This window comes from Heloderma suspectum, chromosome 1, assembly GCF_057233095.1.
Source record: "Heloderma suspectum isolate Gila_16-S chromosome 1, 16-S_ref, whole genome shotgun sequence".
Classification (NCBI taxonomy): Eukaryota; Metazoa; Chordata; class Lepidosauria; order Squamata; family Helodermatidae; genus Heloderma; species Heloderma suspectum.
Window position 1 is genome coordinate 160,533,630 of NC_139458.1, and position 15,152 is coordinate 160,548,781.

Sequence of the window (15,152 nt, forward strand, 5' to 3'; positions counted from 1 at the left end):
AGGGGTCCCCAATGGGAACTTCCAATGGTGCTCATTGTGCTTTCCTCTCCCTATCCTCTTCAAAAATGTATTTTTAATAAAAACCTTGAAAAACATTAGGGCATCAGGTTCTCGTTCCTCCTAGCCTCTAGCCGTGCTCTTCCTCTACCCCTTTGCCTTGCTACTTACCCCTCCCTCCCAGCCTCTAGCCTCGCTATTTCTCTCCTAGCCACCACTTCTTTAGCTCACTTTTGACTAGCCAGGCCCGCACGGCAGCCATTATGTGACTAGCCACATCCTCTGCAGGAGCCATTTTGTGCTGGTGCCCACAGCAGTTCCCAAAATCCCAAATGTTCCCACAGGTCCGAAAGGTTGGGGACCCCTGCTTTAAGAGAACATTATATGATGTTGATTACCTCAGCCCTTCAAATGATTTGCCTTTAAAACATTGCTAATTTTGAGAAATGTAGTGAAGGAGAAAGACAAAATACAATAATACAAAATAGTCATGGAATCATAGAATAGTAGAATAGTAGGGCTGGAAGAGGCCTACAAGGTCATCAAGTCCAACCCCCCCATCGAGTCCAACCCCCAGTCTCAGACATTACTCTTAAGTGATTTCCATACAGAATGTTTTACTAAGCTTAATTGAACATAACACTTTGTTTCTCAAATAGCATTGGAGGTGTTGTCCTTGTGAATCTGTCGGGGTCTGAAAAATCTGCTGGAAGAGATACAATAGGTATATTTTTTTCAAAAATCTCATATTGTAAATTGATATACCTGGGTAGATTTTGTTGTACATTCTTAAGACACTTGTTAATACCGACAAGAAAACACAATTCAATGTAGTTTGCATATTACAATTATAGAAGAAGCAGTGCTTTTAAAAAAATAAAATACTTTCTATGTGATTCTGCCAAATGTTCTCTTTTTGCTTCATATGGTTTATTTAATTGTAAATAAAACATCTTAACAGAATATTAACTTTTGAGAAATTAAGTCCACAATACAGTGGTGAATATCTTTTCTTTAACACAACTTCTGGGATTTTTGTTTCCCCCATCTGCAGGGTCCTTGTGGTCTCTTGTGGGAGCTATGCTCTATGCAATTTACATAGTTATGATAAAACGAAAAGTAGACAGAGAAGACAAGCTTGATATACCAATGTTTTTTGGTAAGAAGAGAACTTAAAAAAATGTATTTCTGGGATTGATCTTACTCATAAGGTTCCAGTTTTGCAAAAATATACTTTTATGACATCTGAACAAGATCACAACAGGATCAAGATCACATATATGTCTTGCATGAAGTGCATATATACACTTCATCTACCAGGTTCAGTCTTAAGTCATCTTTACTGCCCATGGCTGAACAGATACATCATGGCCTTCCCCCTACCCATCTATTTCTTCTATGTGCTGCCTGTCCACAACTTTGTGCAGCTTCAAGCAATTGCTTGGAGGAAGCACCTCTAAGATAGTTCTAGGAATGTGCACTACAGATAGCACAACCCTAGGGCAACCTCTAGGAAGTCTATATCAGACATAATCTTGATGGCATTTCTCCCATGTCACCACCACCCCAAGAGGCTAGAACATATGCAAGCACATCTTGTGGGCAGTATATTTTAGACAAAATGCATTGTCCTAAACTTCACTCCAAATTTGCTGCTTGAACTGGGCTTCCACTATTTAACAATTGGGCTGCCCTTGTCGCAAACCACATTGCATATTTTTCATGGCTAGTTTCATTTTGCTGGAGTGGGGATCTTGAGGAAGAAAAGAAGCCTAGGTTCTCCATGGACTCTTCCCAGGCTTCTAGTATAGTTACTACATTCCAAACATTTAGTGGTCACGTGTCTTGATCTTAGTTGCTTTCAGTTGGATTACACCATTGTAAGCATTGGATCCATTTCATTTTTTATCCATTTCATTTTGGTACAGAAACTTTCTTGGTCTCCCTACTTGATGACCTATGGAAGGAGGAGGACAGGCACAGTCCTATTAATTCTGGGTCTCTTAGTAGCTTTTGACACCGTTAGCCATACTGTCCTTCTGGATACACTGCCTGGGTTGGGAATTGGGGTCATGGTTTGCTGTGGTTCCCTTCCCACAAACTGATTCCAGAAGGTGGTGCAGAATTCCATCTTGTATCTCATAGTCTTTTCATTTGCATGAACCTGCTGAGTGATGTAATCAGGAGTTTTGTAGTTGAGTTTCTTCAGTATGCTGATGACACTGAGCTCTATCTCTCTTTTACATGTGATTCAAGACAAATGGTGGAAGTGCTAAATTGGTGCATAGGATCAGTAATGATCTAGGTGAGGGCTGATAAACTGAAGCTCAGTCCTAACAAGATGGAGATACTATTGGTGGGTTATCTCTCTACCCAAGGAAGTGGCGATGTACCTGTTCTAGATGGAGTTGCATTCCCCTTTAAAGTAGGCAGTCTACGGTGCTCATATATCCAGCTTTGTCACTGGAGGTCCTAATGTTTCCTGTGGCGTAGAGTACCTTTCACCAGCCACATTTGGTGCACCAGCTACAGTCCCTCCTGGATAGAGATAACCTGGCCACAGATATCCATGCTCTGTTAACAGACTAGTTCAATGCATAGGGCTGTCTTTAATGACTGCTCAGAGACTGCAGTTAGTACAAAATATCTGCCAGGTTACTAACTAATTGGGACTGGTCATCAGGCACATCTCACTGGTGCTTATAGAGGTCCATTGGCTTCTAGGTTTTCTGGTACAATTAAAAGTGTTGGTCCTTATCTTTGACCCCCCTATATAGCTTGTTGTAAACCGTGTACCTAAGAGATGATCTTCTGCCACATCAACCTCCTTATAAACTGAGATAATATTTGAAGACCCTTTTGCAATGCTGCTACCCCACTGACCTGCCCACCCATCATTTCAAGTGAGATGGGTTATGACTCAGGAGAGGACCTTATCCTTTGTGGTGCCCTGGCTATAGAATTTGCTCCCAAGGAGGTTCACCTGGTACCTACACTGATATTCTTTTGGTGCCAGATGAAACTTCTATTTTCCCAGGCTTCTAAACATATATTGAGATTTAACACTGCTATTTAAGCCTGTTGTGTTATTGATTTGTTGTTTTTATGACAGTGTTGTTTCTTTTTATTGTAAACTGCCATATTTATTGAAGTATAGAAGTCCATAGAAATAAATAAGCAGTCAGTCCCTTTCAAGGCAGCTGCTCTTGTTTTCACATCTGGGGGGGGAGTTGCTAGGTGTCAGGTAAACATAATCCCACCCTAAAACAGGTTTGTGCTTATGACTGATGTTGGGCTCTGATGCTACAAATAAGGACAACTTTGAATTGATGTGTAGATATTCCTGTTCTCTAGAGGTTTTGTGTTTGTACATAGCAGAATATATAAACCTATCCCCATATTAAGATCCTCATCAGGGGACATAACTTCACGTGCCATGACCAACTGAGGTATGATGGGTGGCTAAATGGGACAGGACCATCTCAATGGAAGAACTTACATAATACAACACCCTCCCTAGGGAGGTCTGTCTCTGTCCTTCCCTGTTGGTTCTTAGGCACCTGGCAAAGGAAGCACTTTTCCAGCAGGCATTTGGGGCCGCTTGATTGTCTACATTTCTTGCATACTGCTACCAGTAGTGTTTTGTTCTGCTGTGCTTCTGTTTTTTTTTTATTATGCTGTGTATCTGTTTTACTGTTCTAATTTGTATTTTTAAGTTTTTATGCATGATTTGTTACCCTCCTGGGATTCCAATCATAAACATACTTACTAGGAAATAAGCCCCATTTAACACTGTGGGACATACATCTGAATAAACATACAGAAGACTGCACTATTAGTTATTTGGTTTAATCAAAGGGTGGGATATACATACTTTAAATAAAAAAAATCAAATCCCAGATTAGGAGAATATGAATCTTAACAATACAGTTTATTTCTAATATCTGAAATGAGCCCCACTAACTTGGTGCAAATATTATCTATCAAGTGCATTTTTTTAGTGGGGCCGAGCATACATATATAATAAAGTAGTAGTGTAATTCAAGAAAAATGCAACATTTTAGAGATACAGTAAACTGTTTTGTTTTTTGCTACTAACACTTTATTATTATTATTCTGGGTTTTTGCAGGTTTTGTTGGTTTGTTTAATTTGCTGCTGCTTTGGCCAGGGTTCTTCCTACTCCATTATACTGGATTTGAAGTATTTGAATTTCCCAGTAAATTAGTCCTTATGTGCATTGTCATCAATGGCCTTGTTGGAACTCTTCTGTCTGAATTCCTCTGGTTGTGGTATGTTCATTGCCCTGATTATTCTTTTATATTAGACTTCTTAACAATGACTAGTAATTAAAGGGTCAACAAAAAAGGATATGTGTTGTTTTACTAACAGCACTACTTTTACAGAGCTCTGATTATTGCAAACTACCTCATGTTTAAGGATATCATCACCTGTTGTCATCACCAAGAAAGTTAGAAGTGTGTGTTGGGTTGATTTCTTAGGGCAGTCACAGAATTTGCTACTTAGCTGCTTTTCCAGAGCAAGTGGTTGTTAACCCCAGGTGATTGTCGGAGTGTCCTAGCAGCCACTTGGGAGGTTCCCATAGCACTGTGCTGTATTCTCACTAGCACAGCACTTTGAAATCCACACCTGTGCCATCTCTTTATGGTCATATGAAGCCAATATATGGCAGTGCCATATCAGTAGTGTGTACAGCTCTATTCTCATTGCTAGTCCTTGGTTGGGAGAAGGTGGATGGCAATAATAGCCAGGAGGAGGGAGGAAGGAAATATGCAGGTGTTGTATGTACACATGCACAGATTTGAATCACAGCCATTATATCTAGACATTGCCACATAACACTTCTAGATAATCAGTACTGATTCGTTACCAAAGGATTTACCTTGCAAATACTTTTCGTTGACTAGAAATTGATTCCTCAGAATAAAGTTATGGATGTTCAAATTTGGAGGATCAAGGTCCCAGTGTACATGTTGCCATCCATGCGTGTACATCACTTAGGACGAATCCTATGCATGTTTAGGTAGAAAAAGTCCTATAACTCCCAGCATCCCTCTAGCATGGCTGGGGCATGCTGGGAATTGTAGGATTTTTTTTTTCTAAACATGCATAGGATTGCACCCTTAATCTCTCACACTTGAATAATCCCTTGATTACTCACAGCCAAATGTGTGAACAACTGTCTACCCTGAAGTTTTTGACTTGGCATCAGGTGATACAAATTTATAGCATGAGATCTGCCAGCTAATCTGTGATAGATTATAAAAACACTAAAGGAGAAGACTCTTACGAGTCCCCTGGACTGCAAGGAGGTCCAATCAGTCAATCCTAAAGGAAATCAACCCTGAGTGCTCATTGGAAGGACAGATACTGAAGCTGAAGCTCAAATATTTTGGCCACCTAATGCGAAGAGAAAACTCACTGAAAAAGACCCTGATGCTGGGGAAGATTGAAGGCAAAAGGAGAAGGGGACGGCAGAGGATGAGATGGCTAGATAGCATCACTGATGCAATGAATATGGACTTGAGCACGCTCCAGGAGAGAGCGCAGGACAGGAAGGCCTGGCGTGCTATGGTCCATGGGGTCATGAAGAGTCGGACACGACTGAACGACTGAACAGCAACAAAAATAATCACTTCAGGCTATGGTCCCTAGTGATGAAAATGCACTTGTGAACTGCCACAAAGACAAAAAAGGAAACAATGGCAGAACAACTGAGATAAACAGCATTCCAGGGGTCCAGTGAACATTTTTTGTAAGCCAGCGTGCTATTGTTTATAGCCAATGTGCTATAACACTACTTAAAGTGGGCATTCATGTTGTATTTTTAGAACTGATTATTCCAAATATGAAAAATTAGAATTCATTAATTCAATTTGAACATCAGAAGATCTGTGGGAGGGTACATGGGAAGCCATTGGTCTTTTTTCTTCTTAAGTGTGTTCTCATCCTTATCTCTGCAGCTAAGTAAGGCTAGAAATATTTAGATAAATAAAAGGAAACACTCATGAACTCTTTCGGCTTAACCAGTGTGTTTACAGGCCACAACAAGCCCACAAATTCTCCTATCCATGCTGTATACTCATGAAAATTGCTTCTGCACCTCAACAGTGCTGTAGCTATTTTATTTTTAAACTCAAGTCTCTATATTTTAACATTTTCCTAGGGGCTGCTTTCTTACCTCATCACTGATTGGCACACTTGCCTTGAGCCTTACAATACCTCTGTCCATAATAGCTGACATGTACATGCAAAAGGTAATGTAAATTTTATTGATCACCATTGTGAATACTGTTAAGAGTCCTAAACAGATAACTTAAGGGCAGTAGCACATGAATAGGAAGTGGTGAAATAGCTGTGATATGGAGAAATAGTTACATTTAATTGCTGATAATAGCTTTTGCTTCTCCAGCAATATCATTTAATGTTCACTGTCTTAAATGCATCCTTCTCTTTTTATCAGTGGATGATCACATAAAGTGTATCCTAGTAAAGTTATGGTTTAAAATGGTGAAAAACAGCTGGGAAGCAGTTGTGAGAAATAAAAAAAATGTAAGTGACAGTCTTTGCAGGTGCAGTGCTTACATATGGGGGGGATCACCATAGGACATAATAGAGTCCTATGTCTTTCCTCTCCCTGCTTATGTTGCCACATATGGGTGCAGGCATCACACCAGGACAAGCCAGCAAAGATAGGCCCATGCAAGTAGCTAATAATCCTCTGCGTTTATGTTCCTTGGCAGACCAAAGCGATGGGCTGCATGAGAACATGGGAGGCACATATGGACATTCCATTTCCCAGGGTGCTGTCCTTGCTAATTGGGGAAAACTCTTTGTGGATCCCTCTGCACAGAGACACTGCACCTGCAAAACTCATGGGGAAGGATCAAGTCCCATGAGTTTCGTAAAAATATAAACCTGTGTTTTACAAATAAAAAGGCATTTTGTAACTTGTTAGAATTAAGTAATATAGGGATTTGAGGCAGGTAGGTAAAGGGATTGTGTAACATTGTATGACGTACCTTTGGGGGGAAGTGCAAAATTGTTGTCAGGGGTTTACTTTAAATCCTGTTTTCAAAAAGCTTCAAATGAGTTTGCATAGAAAACCCTAGAATGTTGATGGTGCTAATTGGGGTAATAGAGCACAAGTTCACAGTATGTTATGAGTTCTCCAAATGCAAGTAAATGTTTGTGTGTGAACAAAGCCCTGCAGTGCTATGTTCCCCATCACAATGTGTCTCAATCATACTCAGACAGCCGTGCTATTTCAAAGCATTTATGCACACTTTCTGTTCTGGTTAGTAGTGAAAAGTTTATTGCAAACATGCCTTGGCTTTAGTCTCCACTATTGAAAGCTTCATGTGACCAGAGTAGGAAAAGATGCTATCATGGGTACAGTTATTTGTTACCACCAGTTGTTAGTCTGTTAGGATGCCAGCTGTCATAATTAAAATTACTTTCAAATATAGTTTGGGCTTTCTTCTATTTATTTATTTATTTATTTATTGCATTTATACCCCGCCTTTCTCCCTCTCGCAAGGAACTCAAGGCGGCTTACATTATCCTCCTCCTCACCGTTGTATCCTCACAACAACAACCCTGTGAGGTAGGTTGGGCTGAGAGTCTGTGACTGGCCCAAAGTCACCCAGTGAGCTTCCATGGCCAAGTGGGGACTAGAACCCGGATCTCCCGGCTCCCAGTCCGTCACTCTCACCACTACACTACACTGGCTCTCTAGAATAGAAAGGATTATATTGAATTTAGATTTTTTTTCAATTAGAGGTGCAGAGATCAGAAAGGTATGTGGACATTTTGAGAAATGAAATTATTGTACCAGTATATTGAGGATTCTGCAGGGGAACTATTTAGAGAGACTTGGAAATCCCTAAATGAGTGAAGTATGCAGCAGAACGTTATCTTACCTTGCCACAGTGGAAGTGTCGCCTCTTTTTCATATTCATTTTTAATGCAGGTTGAATTTGCCCTTATTATGACACTTCTATTCTAAAGTGAGATTTTTAGACATAATGTAAGATTAGCAACGATGTAACTACCAGTTTTAACAGCCAACAATGGCTTTGGATTGATGTCTAAGTAATTCACACAATTCAGACCCTCAAATTAAATAATTCACACTTGTTTCTGCTTTATCCATTGGTGAAAGATTTCTGATCCCTACTATGAGATTATATTTTTCCTTTGCAATTTATCTTCCTCCCCTACCTCCAGCTTTAAGGTCCATGATCCGCAAAACCACTTATGGCTATAGGGTGCTGGATAGCAGTAACAGAGTTTTGACATTGCAGGATGTACCTGACCAGAAGGAAGCACCACCAAAGAAGAATGTTGCCTATGTGGAAAACTGGCACACACACGTACACACCCCTCTTTTCCATAGTGGTTGCATTCGGAAGTAAACCATCTTATATCATTACCGGACAGAAATGAACCACAGAGAGCCTTGGGCTTGCAATGTTTGTCCTTTCTTATGGTGCCACAAGGAAGCTTTCACTTCTGTTTTTGAAACCATGGATTATCAAGCTGTTTTTTTTTCAACAAACTGTAGTTAAGATTAATCACAGTTTAGAGTTTGGTTGCCAGATTAACCATACTTTCACTTTTAGGCACATTACTAATATGCAGTTTTTTAAAAATGGAAGCAAAAGCTTTCAATTTCCTCCTCACAGCAGTGTGGGAGAAGAGCGGGGGCCGGGGGAGCCTGAGACTTACTGAGGCTTATTGTTGTAATGATAAACCACAGTTTATTGTTTTGTCCAAATGCAGTCACTGTCTTGCTCATCATCTCCATTCAACAACTCCTACACCTTACTATTACTGCATTTAAAAAACAACAGTCTAAAAAAAGTACAATACAGTAAAAATAGGATAGTGGATCAGAAACAGAACTAAAAACAACTGAACAAAAAAACCCCAAAGGTATACAACAGGGGAAGTCCTTTCATTCTTAGTTATGTGCAAATCCAGTGGCATTAGGTGAGAAGTAATAGTTGTTGAGGGATTGGGCATGGCTAGAATAACCATTTTTGTTGAGACTTGGTATAGTGTGTGAATGAAGAGGTGCCCTGCTCTTTGGTTGTTAGTACAACTAAAACAAGAAGAACTGGCTTATAAAGACAAATGCAGTCATCCTCAATGTATATGATAAATGAAAGCCATGGAGTCATAAGATCTTCTAACTCTTTGTCCCAGTGTTAATGTAGGCCATTTCTGAGATTCATCTCAAATCCTTAATTGATTTTGTTTAATGATATAACTAATACATCATTACTTGTGTAATTCTTCAGAAATTAAAGATGATTCTCAGGCTGCAATTGTGTTTACGCACTTAAGTGGGAATAAAGCCTATTTAACTCAATGGGATTGTCTTCTGAGTAGAGACATATAGGATGCAGTAAGCAATCTTTACCTAAGATTCTAAACAAAGGTTGAGCAAGTGGAAGGTCTCTCACACAACCGATCTTTCCCCCCTCCCTCCCTGCTCCCCAAGAGCCTCTGTTGAGGGTCGGGGGCCTCTTGAACAGCTTGGGCTGTGTCACGCTGGGTGGACAAATTGTCCAAAATCACTCCTAGGAAACATGCATGAGCAGAGCTAAGATTTGGGGCAATTCCTCCTCCTATTGCAGCCCCCTGTGACACCCCAAGCTGTTCAGAAGGGCCCCACTGACCCTCAATAGAGGCTTTTTGAAGGGCTTCAGGATGGAAGAGGAAAGGGAAAAGATTGGTTGCATGAAAGTGTTCCACTTTCCCAACCTTTTGGATCCAATTCATTTTTTTAAATTTGATAATCCCAACTTAATCAGATCTCTTATCTCAAACGTGATTATCTCTTGATATCAGTTCATTTCGGGGGAAATTCCCTCCCTGCGGATCTTCAGTTCTTTAAAGAAGTTCACTGAATAAAACACACTGCTGTGTTTAGCTACCTTCTGTGATCCCTGTTCTCTACGTTTTGCCACCTGGAAAAGGTTAGGATCTGCTTCTAGTTTTGTGGGATCCCCTTTTAACTGAGCAATTGTTATAAAGTAGAAAATGGCAAAGAACTTCAGGTTCTCACAAAGCCACAGTGTACCACACTTATCAGAATATGCTGAAAAACGCCTAGCATGTTCAAGTGTTTTATATATTTTGTATTGTTTTATTGTGCACTCTTTGGTTTTAATTTTTGTGAACCACCCAGAGAGCTTCAGCTATCGGGCGGTACAGAAAGAGAGAGAGAGAAAGAAAGAGAGAACGAACGAAAGAATGAATGAAAGAACGGAGCGAGTGAGCAGAGAGATGCTTTCATTACCGAAGTATTAGATAGCTATACATACCTTGACCATTATTACATCTAAAGTACAACAGTGACTTGGTTCACACAGTCTCCACTGCCCCTCGTGGCTTGTTTAAGCTACAGTGAAGCATGGCACATGCCAGGCAGTTTTTGAATATTAAAGCCTCAGCATGTTGTGTCATCCGAATCCAGAAACCATGGGTTATGCAAGGGTTGTTTAACCCTCACATAACCCACAGTCCCAGGTTCAGATGACATGGCAAGCCATGGCTTGAATATTCAAAATGGCCACAAGCGTACACCACAGCCCACCATGGTTTAAATAAGCCACAGTGGACTGTTCAATTGTGCAAACCAACCCAGTGTGTTAGTGTAAGACTGCACCTTATATTTGTATGTCAATGTATCTGAATTAATGTTCCCCCCATTTCTTGTTTAATAAATAAAATTTCATGATTACAAATATTCCTCAGGGTTTTTTTCCCTTGGCAGTTTGGAAACTCTGGCCTAAACCCACATAAGCTTTATCCTGCTTTGTCGTACACTGTTTAGATTGTATTAAGTAGGAAAGTGGATGGTGAGGTTGGAAAATGCCAGAACTTTTATGAAGCTTGGCTTCTGTTTCTGTATATCAGATATTTTCAGCTCCTTGTATATAAACATGTGATAAAGGATTGGAAGCTATTTTGAAAGAAGTGCTAGTCTGAAAGCTGGATAGTCCTACTCACGTGCATTTAAAACTGTTCCCAGAACTACCCCATCTAGGAAAGAGTATTTGAAGAAGCTTTCTATCCCACCCAAATATGTGACAGGATAGAAATATGTCCTTCCTTTACTGTTGATGAAATAACAAAATATTCCTTTTGTTCTAATTTCAGGTCCAGTTTTCTTGGTTATTTTTTGCAGGGGCAATCCCTGTATTTTTTTCATTTTTCATTGCAACTCTCTTATGTCACTACAATAACTGGGATCCAGTGATGGTGGGAATTAGAAGAGTTTTTGTATTCATCTGCAGAAAACATCGTATTCAGAGGTGGGATAATTTCTTTGCAGCTTTTTTCTCCATCCCTACCTGGGCTCCTTTTGATGTACATCTTTATTAATCCTAACTTCTACCACAGGTGACCTCCATAAGACTACATCTACAGGACTTTGTGTAGTTTGCATGATCTGGTTTGAAACTACCTGGAATATATACTCTCCTTGGACCCTGCTCTAAGTGCTTAAAGTTTGAATCTCCTATTGTCTAAATTCTTCCCAGCAATGCTCTGATGTGGTTGTGTAGGAAACATTCTTTCTTTCACATTATGCTGGATATTTTTTATTTTAGTCATCAGTTAGTTTTAGGGCCAACAGACTTGAAATGAGGCATACTGAAGAGCAGAAGCACTCAAAATAATTCTGATCTCTTGGGGATTCTAGACACAATGCTGTTCATACATGACAGTCTCTTATAGAAACCAAGATAATTTCTGTCCTACCAGCACCAGCATTGTGGATTTGCTTATGTAGTTTTCATGATGCTCTGCATAAATTAAAAAAAAAATAATTTCACAACTCTATATAATCTTGTAGAATATCCGAAGAAAGTGAGCAATGTGAAAGTCTCATTGCAATGCACAGTGTTTCTCAAGAAGATGGAGAAAGTGGTTGTTCTTAGACAACAGGTATGTATAATTGTAAACTGGCTTACACCTACATTATAAAAGGAACACATTATGTTACCAAAATGGAATGGCCTCCATATCCTTCTATTGCTGATAATCAGCTTAGGTATTCAAGTTGAAGGCAACTACCATGACAATACTACTTCAGATGATCTGGGAGCATCACAGAAATTTGTACAGTTTCTAAATTTGCATTATATAAATGAATGTAATAATTTAATAAATACAAATTTATAATAATTGCTGCTAACTAGGCATCATAACAACACTGCCAAATATGCTTGCCCAGGTACTAGTGCAGAGTGAGCAACTTGTGGCCTTCCAGATGTTTTGGCCTACAACTTCCATCAACCTTAGCCAACATAGCAAATATTGCGGGATCAGGGAGTTGTAGGCCAAAACATCTGGAGGGCCACAAGTTGCCCAACCCTGTCCTGGTGTAATGATGTCACAAGAGAAAAATAACCTTCATTTTCCAAGAATCCATCCACCTCTTCCCTTCATGTGCAAAAATACTGAGCAAGCTGTCATGCACTTGTAGCCTTACAGCAATTTAATCTTGCCTTCAGTAACACGATTATTTTATATAGATTATAAGGTTCAATCAAAGGAATGCAGATTGTAATATGGTAGTACTAATACTTTTCCCTGTTTCTTCATAGTGTAAGATGGAATGATAATTCAGCGAAGAGACAATCTCCTGGAAAGTCCTCATGGAATCATGTTTCAGTGCCTCTTCTGAATCTTTAAATGTTTCAGTTCTTTTGAAACTTAAAAATACACTATCGCATTCTCAATTCCCAATCTTGAATCAGTTTTATTAAAGAACTACTTTACTACAGGAAATTCCAGTCCTTTTAAGAAACCAGCCTGCCTTATAGAACTCAGGTGGTGAAATTACTTGACACAATCAAGGAAGTGAATTCTGTTCTAGTGACTTTTTTTTTAAGCTTTCATATTTTTGTTAAGTGCTGGATAATATTTTTACAAATACTTTTCAAATTCTGTAAAAGGTCTGTGGATCATAATTTTGTATACACTTTCAAATGAAAAACTAAATACACCAGTTACCTGTAATAGGTACGAATTATCATTGTATGATGTATAAGCTCTACTTGAATAATAACAAAAGAAAGGAAAATTATTTTAATTTATTTAATAAGTTCATTATTTCAGAAGCTTTTATGGCTTTCCCACACTACATATACCCTCTTATCTATATGAGCGACCTTGTAATGGTTTGGGTTCCTTGTGTTTTAAATATCTATTATGTCCTAATGAATTCAAGTTTTTAAAGAACTTAATATAAAAGGTAAAAAACATCAAAATCCACTTTTGCAGCTGATTTTAGCATACAAATTTAGCATACAAACTTTAAATATTTGTATGCTGTTGACACAAAGACATTTTTAAATATGTTGAACCAAATTATTTCATATACAAACTGAAAACAATGGGGCTGGCTGCATGACACAATGGCCCACCATAGGTTATATAACCCACAGTGAGGCTGAAGCATGTGCAGCCACCAGTTTGAATGTGCAACCCCTTCTTGAAAAGTTGCTGTGTCATGTGAATCCAGCAAGCATGGGTTATTTGAGAGTTATTCAACCCTCGTATAACCCATGGTCTGTTTAATGCTTGCATAATCCATGCTCACCAGGTTTGCATGACACAATCCCCAAGCAGAAGTTGGATATGCAAGCTGGCGCCCGTGGGCACTGCATCTCCATGAAGAGCCATGGCATGTCATCTGAACCTGGTCAATATAATGCTCTAGGTTCAAGTGACAATGGTAGAGGAGGGGGTTGGAGAAGCGTCTAAGTTTGCATACAAATAGTGTGGCCCAAACTACACAGAACAGGAAGTGCCGTGATTCTTTCTCCTGACTTTTTCGTAAAAATGAAAAACAGCCACAGGAGGCCGAAATTGGGAATGAATGACCTGATGGGGAGGAGGCTGTTCTTTCCTTTTTATCTGCTAAACGCTGGCTCCCTACCAAGCTTCTTTTCCACCTAAGGAGGAAAGGACACAGGACCTCACATGTAGTTTGGCCCTGTAAGTCTTCATGTGCATCAGATATTTTGATGCAAAATCCACCCCAACCAAGGCAAGCACCCTGCCTACATAACAGATGAGCTTTGTAGTTCAGGGGAGTTTTAAAAGCAGTGGGACAGTTACTGTTTGAAAAGGGAAAGGAGAAAAATACTATTACCTATTAACAACTTTTTGTTTGCACCTAAAGAGGCTCATTTGGAATAATGTGATTATTTAAAAATGGGAAACAGTTCCACGTTAGGGAGGGACAAGTCACAGTAATGGATAGAGTTCTGTCTGTATGGAAGTAATACATTGCTACAATGTGTATTTTCTCATGAATTAAACCAGTGCTACATAGTGGGGAATGCTTTTTGTTCTGGTTGACAGTGAATTTTAATACATACGAAGTATACTTCTGAAATAGTTATTTCAGTAAGAAAAAAGGCAGGGGTCTTAGGAGGTAAGGAGGAGGAGGAAAAAAGACTTAGGGTTGCATCCACAGATGTGCTAGCAGAGAAATTCTGTCAGTGGTAGTGTTCCCTGGTGTGAACTGTTTTGCAAGAGCTAACAGAAGACATGGCTACTAGTCAGGATGGCTCTATACTACCTCCCTCCAGTATCAGAGGTAACGTGCATCCAAATGCCAGTTGCTGGAGTGGGAAAGGGCTATTGCCATCATGTTCTGCTTGTGGCCTTCCCATAGGCCTCTGGTCACTGTGGGAAACAGGATGCTAGACTAGATAGGTCTTCAGTCTGATCCAGCAGGGCTTATGTTATGACCATGTGCCTTTGTACAAATAGAAACATGCTTCCAGTGCCACCCCCCACCCCCACCCCCATTTCTTTTTACTGGAGAAATCGCTGTACTTGAGACTGAGTTGTATCCAGTGGTGTCCTTCCAGCAGCAGAACAGACACCACTGGCAAATCAAAGATCCCCAGGTCCTTACAGCCTACCCCTGTGTGCCCCAAATCTGCTACAGAGGATTGAAGCACCCACTGGAGCACATTTGGAAATGCACAGGACCTGCATAGTGGAGGAGGGAAACAGAAACTAGTGTTACATGAACAGAGGTCCATTTGGATTTAACCCAGTACCAAATACAGTGGAGTTTCTGGGTACAATAGGGTAATAA

General features: G+C 39.7%; 1 protein-coding gene across 48 annotated transcripts in view; it reads left to right on the forward strand.

Moving 5' to 3' along the window:
• SLC35F5 (solute carrier family 35 member F5) overlaps positions 1 to 13,121 on the forward strand; it is a 46,163-nt gene extending 33,042 nt beyond the window's left edge. For 47 of the 48 annotated variants that reach the window (XM_084808468.1, XM_084808637.1, XM_084808549.1 and 44 more), the window contains 7 exons: positions 657 to 721; positions 1,052 to 1,156; positions 4,128 to 4,287; positions 6,183 to 6,273; positions 11,189 to 11,343; positions 11,886 to 11,977; positions 12,640 to 13,121. In XM_084808468.1, coding sequence (XP_084664594.1) covers positions 657 to 721; positions 1,052 to 1,156; positions 4,128 to 4,287; positions 6,183 to 6,273; positions 11,189 to 11,343; positions 11,886 to 11,970 — 661 coding nt within the window. In that variant the 3' untranslated portion in view covers positions 11,971 to 11,977; positions 12,640 to 13,121. Of the gene's footprint in view, positions 1 to 656; positions 722 to 1,051; positions 1,157 to 4,127; positions 4,288 to 6,182; positions 6,274 to 11,188; positions 11,344 to 11,431; positions 11,847 to 11,885; positions 11,978 to 12,639 lie in introns of those variants that run through there. The other variant, XM_084808711.1, reaches the window with a different exon arrangement.
• Positions 13,122 to 15,152: the final 2,031 nt, after the last annotated feature.